The sequence below is a fragment of the Columba livia genome, chromosome 7 (assembly GCF_036013475.1).
Source record: "Columba livia isolate bColLiv1 breed racing homer chromosome 7, bColLiv1.pat.W.v2, whole genome shotgun sequence".
Lineage (NCBI taxonomy): Eukaryota > Metazoa > Chordata > Aves > Columbiformes > Columbidae > Columba > Columba livia.
In genome coordinates, this window is record NC_088608.1 from 15,769,635 (window position 1) to 15,783,091 (window position 13,457).

At 50.6% G+C, this 13,457-nt stretch overlaps 1 protein-coding gene across 2 annotated transcripts in view; it reads left to right on the forward strand.

Annotated features, from left to right (window-relative positions):
* The window catches only part of IGFBP2 (insulin like growth factor binding protein 2), an 87,586-nt gene that overhangs the window by 12,923 nt on the left and 61,206 nt on the right, over positions 1–13,457 (forward strand). The window contains exon 2 of one of the 2 annotated variants that reach the window (XM_021290295.2): positions 5,285–5,475. In XM_021290295.2, the coding sequence (XP_021145970.2) occupies positions 5,285–5,475 (191 nt within the window). Of the gene's footprint in view, positions 1–5,284; positions 5,476–12,873; positions 13,388–13,457 lie in introns of those variants that run through there. The other variant, XM_065070675.1, reaches the window with a different exon arrangement.

The window sequence follows — 13,457 nt, forward strand, 5'->3', positions numbered from 1 at the left end:
GATTGGGACAGTTACTACAAACACTAAGGCTTCAGGCAATCTGTGTTGGGAAAGGGGTTTTGGAGAACTGTCCTTTGAGAGTTGTCCAGGTTCTTTCAGGTTAGCTTTCCAGTGGGAAGAAAACCATGATAAAGAGTCAGAGGTGCTCTAAAGGTGATCCATTATGCTGACATATGATCTTCTTGTCTATCTGTCTGTCCCAGCCTTGGAAGAGAGTTGATAACAAGAATTATGAAGGCCAAACCTTCTGTTGGGATCTGAGTGAGAAAAATGGGCTGATGCACCCACACCTTGGTGTGAGAAAGGCACTATAACCTGCCTTTCTGTCACATGATTTTCAGGCATTATTTGCAGACTCTCCTTGCCTTAAGTACTTAACCAGCTAAGCGTAGAGCTGATTTACAACCTAATCTTTTTCAGAAATATGTCTGTGCCCAAAGGAGAGGGATGCTTGTATGGAAGATGTTAGAATAGGAGCTGATACTTGGCATTGCTGCAAAGCACTGCCGGAGGGGCCAGTTTGCATGCAGGAGGGCTTGACCCTGAACTTTCTCCTGCAGTTCAAGCCAACATCCTCTACCCCCTAGGCCTGAAAAATGTCCCTCCCCCCTGTTTTAAAAATACATTTGTTATGTCTAATGTTTCTGGCTGGAGCAATGGTACAGACTTTTACCCGCAGAGCTATGCAGGTCAGGGGTTGGGGGTGATGTGATTTCTGAGTGGCCTTAGCTGGGCTCACTGAAGTCCCCAGTGCAGTTACACTAGCAGAACCATTCTCTTCTGGGGACAGTTTATTGCTGTCCCAGGGGATGGTGGCTTTATTGTCCCAGTGTGAAATACAGCCCTGCTAGACTTTCTGCGCTCACATTAGGCTGTGTCATCCACAAGCTAGCTGTGGTATCCATGCTCCCAGTTCAGGCATGAGTTCGAAAGCAGATACCTGCTCGTGTTCAAAGGACCTGTCAATGGACTCATGCTGTGCCCGTCTGTCCAGGACCAGAACGATGTCTCTGATCCACCCAGAGAATGCGAACCAAGTCTTGGATCTCTGTTGCAGGGCTACAGGCCTTACACTTGTCAAGCAGAAATATGGCTAGCAGATGAGTCACATTTTAGGGACAAGCTCGGGTAGAGTAGCCACGTCACCTGAGATGCCATGAGTTAGGTACAGAACAGGGCATAGTCAGAAGTGGTGATGGAGAGGGTTTGTTCATCTGTGCTCTCACAGCCAGGCACATAGGTTGCAGCCAAACTGCCTGGTCCCCACCCAAAGCACCTCAGCACGCAGGCCCAGCTGACTTCTCCTTGGGATCACGCACACAACCTCCTCCAGCCCAGCTTCTGTGTTCTGCAGCGGGGGCAGAGGCTGCTGCCAGGTGCCTGGGGTGAGTCACAGAGCGCAACCCCCGAGTCAGTCTAGACACAGGGGAAGTCCAGCTGCCTACAAACTCCCCATTCCACCAACTTCCCAGCCAAGCAGCACTATCCTGGCTGGTTTGGATAATTTGGAAGGACTCCAGTGAAGGACTTGGCAGACTGATCTCTTGCAGCTCTTGCCAGTTCAGGCCAATGTGGTAAACTGGTTTACCGAGCACTTCATACTGTGCACTGCGCTTTTGCCCTTCTTTGAGTAATGACTGTTTGTTAGCAAAATGGAAACATGCATGTGGTGACATCCTTTGTCCTTATGGGAGAGGTTATTGCCATGCTGGAATGGGAGCATTTACTTTGTTTTGTGAGCAAAAAGTGGGTGTAGGGCGCAACCATGGTGATTTTGCAAGCAGCAGTGTTAGGCATAGGAAGCTGCATGGTTGGCTCCTATCTCTGCCGCACCAGGGTGGGTTTTCCAGTGAATTCCCAGCAGTGGGGGATCTGCAAGGTGTCCTGAGAAAGGCTCTGCCTTTCTGGGAGGACGCAGGCAAAAGAGCAGACAGCACGGTGCCCTGTGGGTCATGCTGAGCTTGCTATCAAACCTCTCCAGGTGCTTACCACTACTGTTGATCTTGTTGATGTGTAGAGCTTGTCTAGAGCTGACATTTTCCCACAGACCATGATTTAAACCTCATGCGAGCTCATGTGCGGGCTGCTTGTGGTGTGTGTATATGCAGGAATCCTGGCTGGATCCCATGCAGCTCCATGCCCTGACCTGTCCCATGAAATTAAGAGATGAAGAAACTAGGAGATCTTTTGTGTTTATGCTGTGCTGGGTAGAGCTAGTCCACAAAAGCCATTGGAGTGGGGGTTATTTCCACAGTTGCTAAGCAGATGGAGGAGTTTGAAAGCTGAACATCTTCCCATAGTGCCAGCCATGCCCGTCTCCTCTCTGTGGGGCAGGGCAGTTGTGCTTCAACAGGATGGCAGCACCTTCCTGATATCTACCTCTTGCTCTTTCAGGCATGTTAACAGCACTACAAAGCAGTGCTAATCTCCTTCAGGGAGACAGACACTCAAATCTCGAGAACCTGAGCTAAAAAAAGCTTGTTTTGTTGAAACACTGGACAATTCAGAGAGATACAAGTGACAAGGGGAAGATGTTTCTTTTTTGTTTGTTCATTTGTTTTTTTATAACTCACCCTCCATCACTTTCTATACCTATTGCAGTTTCTGTCTCGTTCAGCTTTCCCTTGCCCCCTCCCCTGCAGTTCCCAGTGCATCCAGCCCTGCAGAAATGCATCACTGGCCTGTCAAAGAGCTGCCTTGAGCCCTGGTGCTCTGAATGTCGGGCTGCGCTCGCCGAGATCCTGGCACCCGGCAGAGGGCAAGCGAGCCGAGAGAGAGCCACCCTGTCCCTGCGGTCCCTCCTGCGCGGCTCACGCCAGAGCAGCACATCCAGCAAATTGCTCAGGAGCGATCCTTTGGGCTTGTTTTGGGCTCTCAACAGACAAGATCACATTGTCCAGCCCCTTTTTCCCCTCTTCACCTGGGTGCATCTTGCCATTTCCCCGGGCCAGTAACACCGCATTCTTTGCTACATTGGTGTCCTGATTGGTATCTTGTATTCAAAAGTTTTAGTTATTTTTCAGCCTTACTAATGTGGCCAGATACAAGAAGTATTTTTTTTTGTCTGCTTTTTGTTTCGTGTGTCTGTTTTCCTGCTGTTTTGGAAGACATCTTCCTCTTCTTCTTGGTCTACTTTGGAGCACAAGCACTTAAGTCTTGAAAGCTGATTCCCTGGAAGAGCTGCTACTTCCTCAGCCTGCCTGCTGCAAGCAAGGAGCATTTCTGCCCAAGGTGTGCACAAACGTTGCTCACATGGTGCTTGCTGCTTCTTTACAGCTAGAGTGCATTCATACATTCACAGTGTCACCTTTACTGTTCCACTGGCAGGTATATAGTCCTACATGCTGCAGGACAGGAGAATTTTCCTAACTGAGTTCCCTTCTTTCTGGAGATGTGCACTGTTCACCCTTAGACCTGGCTGACGCTTAAGATTTAAGATTTAGTCAGCTAATTAAAAAAAGGCAAGTTTGAAGTGAAGCAGATATTTCTGTCTTTTTTGAGGGGATTCTCTCTACTTTGTTCTCAGGAGAAATTAGTGTGTGTGCATCATCAAAGTGATTTAAATTGTAGCTCAACTCTCAAAAGACACTGCATAAAAACAGCGCTAGTTGTGCACTTGCTTCCTTTCAAGGGTCAGAATTGGACTGTACTTGCTGCAGGCTGGGAAAGTAAAAAATGCTGAAGGAAATAATGTACTCATTTGCCTTTGAATGCCCATAGTGCACAGGCTCCTGGTTCTCTTAGGCTTCTCTGAAAAATCCCAGCAATGAAGGTAAGTAGGCTTTACTCCATCTTACAGCTGTTCTGACAGATAAAAAAGTGAGTAACTGGTTTATTGCCTAAGATAAGGGCTGTGTTTGCTCTCGACTGCTCCCCGTACCCCCCTGCAGCCACATCAGCAGTGCCTGCAGAACAGAGTGACCCATGGGAGAGGTGGGTGCTGGAGGAGAAAGATGGATCCAGCACAGAGCATGCAAGTGGATTAGCAGGTTCAGCCTGGGTGCATATCCCCAAAGCCAGGGTGTTGCATAGGGTTTGGGGAGGTAGATTTGCATCCTTTGTTTTAGAGCTGGTAGGTGAGGGGGCAGAACCTGCATTTGCAGAAGGCTCGCTGGAAAACATCTTTTTGGTAGGATGGGTTTCATCTGTAGTCTGCAAGAAACAATGAACAGGAATCCCCATAATGACATTTTTATAGAGCTGCTTTGCAGAGAGGGGCTGCACTTAAAATCCAAATTTAGTTTATTTGAGTGGGAGTGTCCTCAGCTTTAACATCCACTTACTTTCAAAGTCATGTGGTAGAGCTTGGCTCATGCAGGTCTGATGTCCAGGCATACCCATGACCTGAATCCCTCCTGTTATCTTTCTAAAAGCTCTCTGCCCTTTCATTAAGCCACGTTGCTGCTCATGCTTTGAGACCTTAGCTGTAGGGTTTTTTGTCAAAGGTTAATTAGCAAGCTGTGCTCTGCAGCAGAGATGACTTCATTTTAAGGTTTAAGTAGTTTTGTACAACAGGCCAGTAAAATATCCTTGGAAACAGACACAGAGCTATAAAGCTAAAATCATGCTTTACTGTTGATACACCAGAATCTTTAATAAAAGGTCTGATTAATAATTGGCATGTGATGATGGAAATTGATGAGGAGAGGCTGTGGGCTGAGTTTGTTCAACCTGGAGAAGACATGGCAAGAGCTAATTGTTCTATTTGGCTCTCCAAATATAGGATTCAGAGAGGATGGAGCAAGTCTCTTCTCAGAGGGGCACCACAAAAGGACAAGAAGCAAAAGGCACAAGTTGCTGCGAGGGAAGTTCTGTCTTGACCAAAAAAATAAAAGGTTCACAGGGAGAGTGGTTTAGTCTGTGGGATCTTCATCCCTAGAGGTATTAAAAACTGGATGGGGACAAGCCCTGAGCAACTTTTTCCAGCTCTGCATGGGACCTCTGGAGGTCTCTAGCCCAACCATCTGCTTTGCAGTGTTGGTTTGCTTGTGGTGTGGGGCCCTGGGAGGTACTGATTTGTGAGGCCACCAGGGGACATTTTCTTGGGGTGGAAGGAATATACAGCCTTGGACAGTGGTGGCCTATCCTTGTTACTTTCATCATGCGTTTTCTTTGGCAGGGTGTTTGTGTCAGCAAGGAAGGGGAGAGCTTGTTAGTCCAGCTCCTTCTGTGTTACAGGCATCAGTGAGGGGCAAGCCAGAAACGAACAGTGACACTCAGGCAGAAAGTTCCAGACGCTGTCTTGCTGGTGAGCTGCATGTCATGTCACTGATTGTGTTCACAGGCTGGTACATAAGGACATGCTGAAGAAATGCAGAGACTCACTGCTGTGGGAGTGCAAGGAGAAATCTCCTGCAAGGAGAAACCTGCTCGCCAGGCTGCCTGCCTGTCTCAGCAGTGGTGCAGAGGGGCTCACCACATTACCCTGGAGACAGATCATCCGGATCACCTCCTCCCACACCTTCCTTGACACAGGTAGCATGCTTTAAAGCATGTGATTAAATATTCTGAGTCGAGGCCCTGTGTTTTTCTACTGTACCGTTATTGGTCAAATGGCTGTGATTGTCAACAGAGATGTTCATCTGTAGCCACTCTTATACAGGGTTGGTTCCTCAGTCTTTCTCCTCTGCTGTTGCGGAGGAGGGCAAGGGGCTGTGTCTGGAGGCAGAAAGACAGAGCTGGTGTTGCCCCAGGATGCCCTGTGAGGTGGAACAGAGCTTGTCTGAGACCGGGGGAGATGTGGGTGAGGACCTGCTTCTGCAAGATCCTCTGTCCCCTCAGCTCTTGGGTTTATCTCTCTCTCCTTGGCCACATCTCCAGAAATGAGTCAGACCCAAGAGAGGCGCAGACACAGGACCAGAGGAATGGGACTGGGGAAATTCTTGTTATAGGAGTTGGTAGGGGTCAAAGGCAGCACAGCACTGCGTGCTCCCTAGTCCTGGAGTAGCTCCTGTTCCTCAACAGCCAGGAGAGTGCAGAGGCCAGGGGTTTCCTTTGTGTTAGGGGTAAATATCGGTGTACCTTCAAATACTTCTTTTGCCCTAAGAGAGCTCTGTGCTCTGAGTTAAGATCTGAATGGTCTCTCTTGTCCCCTGCCAACACAAGACTGTTCCCTGTATTTTTTCCAGTACTTGTTTTATTTGTCCCATGAGACAAATAAAGTTACTTCCTCTAGGAGGCTTTGACACAGGCAGCTAGAGACCGGCAGCTGGAGTCTGTTCTTCATATGTAGTCACACCACACTTTCCTTCATCCTGTTCCATCCAAGCACTTTCCATGGACTCATGTAAGCACTCCCTGCTCCTCCTGGGGCTGCAGCCCCTTTCCACTCCATTCCTGCATGCAATGTTGTTACTCAAAGCAGTATCACAGTGTGGTGCCTCAGAAAGTGCTGTTTTCTCTCCTGAGTAGGTTCTCCAAAGCTGTTATTACTTTTCCAACAGCAAATACAAAGCAAGTGGAAATGTTGGCTGATGCTGCTAGTAAAATTCTTAAGCATCTACGTGTGCTTTGAAATGCTTTCATCCTACTGCCCTGCTCAAGGGGTACCAGATATCGAGAGAAAGCCTGTCAATGTAAATGTCAAAGGTTTAGATTCTCGTATTTGTCAGGGACAAACTACCCGGTTCCTATTCTCGGTGTGTCACTGGGCTGGGAGGCTGTTTCAGCCCTCTCCAAGGAGCTGGACGCTCTAGCATCTGGGCTTGCTGAAACAAAGGGATTTTCAGTTTAACTTTTATCTGGGAATCTAAATCCCCATGGAAACGAGGGAGTATATCAGGAGACTCAGTAGGTGTAAGCAATGTGGTGGCTTTCATGCCCAGGCTCGAGAGTTTGCGGGAGCTCTCCTACCACTGAAGGGAAATCATGGGTGAGTGTCCCAGAGAGGGAAGGTCTTGGCCAGAGAGGCGGGTCCTCAAGTAAGAAGCTAGGGCTGTTGGCCACCAAACCAAGAGAGTATTAATCCCTGCTCTTGACAGGTTAGGGCTGGGACTTTGTGAGGTCTGAGAAGGCGCTGAATTTTTAGGGTCTTTGCAAAGAGGTCACCTTCTGCTCATATCCTGAAGGCTGCGACCGGGAAACTGTAATACAGAAGCTGTGGATAGTACCAGGTCCTTTAGTCACCCAAGGCCCACTTCAAACAGAGATTTGTTTAAAGTACAAATATCTCTGCAAAGATCTGCTGCTACCTTGGATTGAGATAAAGGTTTTTCCTTCCCTTTCCTCAGCTACATCTCCTTTGTCCTTGCTGGGTCCTCTTCCAACAGCAATTAACCCCAGTACCTGCTGAAGTCAAGGACGTTCTCCACACAAATCCTCTCGGCTCTTGTTTTATCATTCCTATAAGCTAAGTCACTGTGGCTGGCCGGCCTAGGTCAATATTTAACAATTTTTGCACCACCTCCTCCAGGTCAGCTGCTTGATTTCAAACTGCTTTGTACACTTGAGACTAATGAAGGCATTTTTGAGGGCTGCTTAGGGATCAGTGAGGAGTTTGGCTACTGTAGTGTCCAAATCCACAAGTCTCTGCTATGTATGGCAACTGCAGACCAGACAAATTGGTGGAACCCTGCATCCTTCCCCTGCACCCTGACCAGAGAGCATCAGTGCCTGGGAGGTGGGCAGGCATGTGAAGCACCTGGCCCTTAAGCCCGAAAACCACCACTGCTTCATGCCTTCCAGCTAAATGGGTGGTTTTAGCACTGCTAATCTCTAATCAGTGCTGCAGAAACCTAAACAAAGTAGCTTGGACTCCACTCCAAAGCATTTGCAATTACTGGATCAGGCTCATAGATAATGCATTTAGGGCTGCTCTAAAAACATCTCAGATAGGGTAAATGTAAAGAAAGTGGCCTATAATTGACCCTTCTGCTGACATCTGAACTCTGGCCAGGATGATGCACCTGGGGAAAACAATCTGAGGATGGAGAGAGAGGCCTGAGGTGTCAAGGCAGGTTCAGACCTACCTCTGAGCATGACCTGTGGGGCAGCAGAAATGAGGGAGGGGATCCGAGCCAGAGGACCTCAGGGGGTTCCTGTGCCACTCGCACTGGAGCTGACCAAGCTCCAGAGAGCAAGTGCTGAGGGAAGCATGAAATGTTTGTGTGGGGGAAGAAGAACAGGAGGCTGAGGTGTAACCGCAGAGCAAATAAAACAGTCACCATGAGGAGTGAAGGCTGGAGGGCAGGGACAGGCAGTGGCCGTGCTGGGGAGAGCCTGCAACAACCCAGAGCTACAGCTCTGCCCCTGCCTCCTGCGGGAGCACAGCGAGCGCTCCGAGTCTGAGAACCTGAGCTTTATTTCAGAGAACTGTTCCCACTTCCACGTTCAACCCTTTCTGCTGACCGAGTCTGGTGGATGGGCAAAATCTGATCTTGCACCACTTAAACTTTGCTCCCTCATGCCTGCCCTGGCAGCAGGTAAGGTTTGCCCTAAGCCACTGGGCACCTAACCCCGAGGAGGAAAAAGAGGTGATGCTAGCATAGTGTCAACAGAAACAACTTATTTCTGGGCCATTCATTTATTTCCTTGAAAGCTTGCTATTTTTGGTGCGATTGCCTTGGGAAGCAGCTGGTACTGTGGGCAGGCTGGATCAAGAGGGTCTCACAGTGCCTCCCTGAGCAGTGCCCTGCTCAGCTCACTCCCACCACCTCGATTCAGTGGGCAAAGCTGCTGAATTGGGGTGTCCGAAGGCAGGTGAAGTTTCACTCTCACTTCTGTGGCCAGGGGATAAGGTAGCGTGGGGCTGGAGTATTGGGGACCTACTGTCCTAGGGGGTGTGTAGTGAGGGGACAGGGAACCATTTCCCAAATGCCAGTACAGGGAAGGGGAGCTGGGTTTGTGTGTGAGGTGGGATTTCCCCCCAAGCTCCAGCAGTGTGCTTGACCTGCTGCTGAGGGGAAAAACTTGCTGTCTGCAGGACAGGGCATCACCCGAGACCACGAGTGCACACGTCTTGTGAAGAGACTTGGCATCTCCGTAATTTGGTTTTATGTCTATTTTGATAGAGGACAGGATTCAGGGCAGAGCTCCTTCTGCTCCCCCTACCGACTCACCCTGACCTTGGGCATGTTCCCCTGCCACCCCCAGGAGGATGGATGGGGTTGAGGGACGGCAGACTCCTTGCTGTCCCACCCTGATGCACTTTGCTGTGAGCTGGTGGCGATTCCCAGGTCTCAGAAACTTTGCAAATCTTTACTATGGCCAAAGTTTGCCAAATCTGCAGTGAGAAAGCAGGATGCTGCCCACCAAATACTCACATCAGGCCCAGCATGCATCCTCGTAGCCTTCCTCCTTGCAGCCTTCCCTTCTTCATCACCTGCCCCTCACCATGCCAGCTCTGGGACACAGGAGGCTTTCTCTAGCACTCACCATAAAGTATTTTGTGTCAGTCTATTGAAAAGGAGGCCTTTAAAAATAAGATTATTTGTTTATTCTTCTCCCCCCCCCCCCTTTTTTTTTCCCTTCCTCCACCTCCCTATTACCCACTGAGCTAAAAATGAGGGAAAGAAAAACGCAGGAGGACACATTGTTTTCTCCCCCTCACACCCGGAGCTGTAAAATACTTCTTAATCATTGGGAGCAAGAGGATCTCTGTGCTGGGCCTCCACTTTTTGTTTGCGAGTTTATTTTTCCTAATTCATCCTTGACAAAGGACAGAGCCATAAAAGAATCAAGCAGCACGTCTGTGGGAAAAAACTGCCCTGAAAAGGGTCAGAGCAATACTGTAGCATTTCCAAACAATTCCAAGAGCTAAAGCCTCTGTGAGATGCAGCTTCAGCTTTAACTTGCCTTTCTAGGAACAAGCCTACATCTGTTTGGCAATGCCATATTTTGTAGGGTAAAATAAACCCTTGAGAACAAACAGACCAGCTTATCCAGAGGGGTAAATGCTTGGGAACAGAACTCACTTGTTAATCCTAAAACTGTCAGCAAAGACCCACTGGAGAAATTATGGCTGGCCACGGGCACTCAAGCTGTTTTCCCTTTGACTCCCCGCCTCCTCCCATCCCCACAACAGCTGTAAAACCTTCTTTATTGTTTGGCTGGAGTTGGAGAGTGGCACAGAGAGGTCTCTCGGCCGAGGGCTGCAGCAGCCAGGGCAGGGGGGACATCTGATCCTTTGTATCTGCACCGGCGTTATTGCTTCGGTGACGGACAAAGAAAATAACGGCGATAAAAGAAGAACAGCCCGAGCACCTACTAAAGAGGCATATGCACAGGAAATCCTGGCTCGTTCCCACATCTGAGCTGCTTAGGGTTTCTTTCCCTCCAGGATCATTATGCTTAATGTCCTCTTGCAACTCAGGCAGCTGAGCCCCTTCCCTCCCCCTCTTCTCTCCCTTCTCTCATCAGGTTTCGAGCCCTCCCTGTGGAAAAATGGTTTGTGCACAAGCAGCCTACACAACGGTGCTCATAAGGAATTTGCCCCTGCCAGGAGTTATTAATGGCACCTCAGTAAATGCCCCCAGCAAAATGGGCCACTGCAAGCATCAAGTGCGTGTTGAAAAATTGAGTTTAAATTGTCCCTTGGCGAATGACCTATTGGCCACCTAAAAAATGCAGGATTGGTTCGCTGTATAATTAAGTTCAGGCCATCTCTTGTGCTTACACACGCAAAAACCCAGATGTCAGCTTGGTACGAGTCAAAGTGCTGGGCTGCTTTTAAAGCACCAGCAGAAGACAGACCATGGGGGCATAACATTTGCCACTGGAAGAAAACCTACTTTGAATACTTGGAATATTTAACTGACTGCAACAGATAATTAGCCAAACCCTCTTATGCTTCCAAATATAGATTCATTAGTCATATGAAAATATCTCATTGGAACCAAATGTGAGTCATTAGTGAAGTCAATGGCAGATCATAAAAAAGGTACCAAGAGCCTCCTTCTCTCCATCCCCGAGAAGCCGTGAGTGTGCGATGAAAATAATTTGCTGCATTTTCTATTGAACATCTGCTGGCAAATCTGTTTTAAAGGGAAGCTTTTGAGGGGCTGCTTGTGTGCAGAGCTGTGCATCCCGTTTTTCCCCACTCTGTGATTTGTGTGAGTAACGAATGCAAAGTCTGTAATGGGTTTTTTTCTACTTCTTTTTTTTTTTTTTTTTGGTCTTCTTGAGAGGACTTTCTTAAGTCACTCAGGCTGAAATTCTGTAATACAAAAGAGGATTTTTTAACGTGAAGTGGAATAAACATACCTTAGTTATTTGCTTCTAATTTCAGGGAAACATTTTGTTGGCTTCGAGTTTTGGTGTCCCCTACACTCAGAGCAATGAGTGCTGCAAGCAGCAGTGAGTGCTGCTGCCAAAGGGACCCCAAAACTAGCTGGATTCCTCCAGGAGTGAAAGAAGGATGGGTCAAATCACTGCGCAGCTTGAGCGAGGTGCAAACAAACAGTGGTAAATGGTAAAGCAAATGGGCAGCTCTTCCACTATGAGGTATCTGCAGCATGAGAGGCAGCCAGAGAAAGGGACCATGCTTGATTAAACCTCTCTAAAACCCAAGTTATTGCCTGGGAAGACACGGGAACCAAGATGGGACCAGGTGCTTGGTGGGATTTCACAGATCATGCTGAACACTGCAGACTGTCATCCCACCCTGGGCTCATCGATTCCACAAACAAATATATTGTTGTATAACTCCAGGGCCATGAGTAATCCTAAGCTTAAAGTTGTGCTGCACGAGATATCAACAGCAGCATTTTGCATTTTTCTTTATTTGAAAAAAACAAACAAACGAACAATCTCAAACCAAAACAACAAAAAAACTACAGCAGCAAATGTTATAATGCCCCAAAGCTGATATTCCTGTGAGTGAAGGAACTCAGACTGCCTCAGTGCTTGACTTTAACCATACAGTCCCACAACGATACTAACCAAGTTTTCCAGCTTCATTAGCTCGGTTACATTCCCTTGGCTTTGTTGTTATTATTTTTTATTAGTGAAAAATAAAATCACCTCTATGTAATACCCCTTGTACTTAAATTCCTCTGTGTAGCCTGTGACAGTCAGGCAGCAGGGAGAGGAGTATGATTTCACCTGAAAACCCCAAAGCCCAGACCTCTGCCCCTGCACCCCAGGTTGTACCCTGGCTTTCGGGCACCCTCGCAGGGCAGTGCCACAGGAAAGGCGCTGAGCCTGCTGCACATGGCTTTGGTTTGGGGGTATAAATGCCCTGTGAGGAGCCAGGCTGGAGATGTGGGCAGCCCTACGGGCATGAAGCCCTATGTCTCCAAGGGGGCTCACCTGACCTCAGGGTCCTGTTCCCATGGAGGCAGGGTGGTCCCAGGCCCAGTGTTTGGTGGAGGGCTGGATGGTGGGACTGTCCCTGAGCTCAGGTTTTGGCCCCTCATCCCCATGGTGGGACCTGACCTGAAATGTGGCTCCTGGTGCCTGGCCTGGAGTCTCTGGGGCAGCAGGGTAAGGGTGGGTGGGGGTTTCTTGGCTCTCTATGGGGGTGTGGAGATCACCCAGTGTGGAGATCACTTCCAGCACTGGGTATCCCTGTGGGGCAGCATTTCCATCCTTCCCTGTATTAGGTGTCTCTGTGGGGCAGACCTCGCTTCCCTCTGGGTTTGGCCCCACTTCTCCCAGCGGGGCAGACCCCGATAACCCGTGGGGCAGAACCTGACTCCCACTGCGGTAGGCTCTCACTCCATGTTGGTCAAACCTCCCATTTCCCCTCTGGGCCATCCCAACCTCCTCTGGGGCAGCTTCTGACCCCCTCGGGGGCTGAACCCCTCTTCCCTTTGGGGCAGCCCCACCTCCCCACTCCGGGGCAGCCCCGACCACAACGCGGGGGGGGGCGGGCGTGGGGGCGGCTCTAGGACCCGGCGGCGCCGCGGCGCGCCAGGCCCCGCTCCGCGCTGTGCCGTGCCGTGCCGTGCTGTGCCGCTCGGCTCCGCTCCTCTCCGCACCGCGCCGCGCCGCCGGGGGGCCGAGCGGCGTGTCCACCTGCCGGCCCCGCCGCCCGTCAGTCCCGCCATGGCGCTCGGCGGGGTCGGTCGCGGCGGCGCGGCGCGGGCCGCCTGGCCGCGGCTGCTGGTGGCGGCGGCGGCGGCGGCGCTGGCGCTGGCGGGGCCGGCGCTGCCCGAGGTGCTGTTCCGCTGCCCTCCGTGCACGGCGGAGCGCCTGGCCGCCTGCCCCCCGGCCGCCCGCCCGCCCTGCCCCGAGCTGGTGCGAGAGCCGGGCTGCGGCTGCTGCCCGGTGTGCGCCCGCCTGGAGGCCGAAGCGTGCGGCGTCTACACGCCGCGCTGCGCCGCCGGCTTGCGCTGCTACCCCGACCCCGGCGCCGAGCTGCCCCTCCAAGCCCTGGTGCAGGGGCAGGGCACCTGCGCCCGCCGCCGCGACACGGCCGAGTACGGCGCCAGCGCCGAGCGCCCGGCAGGTGAGCAGCGCCCGGCACCGCGCACCCCGCGCAGCCGGCACCGGGGACCGCGGGTCAGGCACGGCGCACG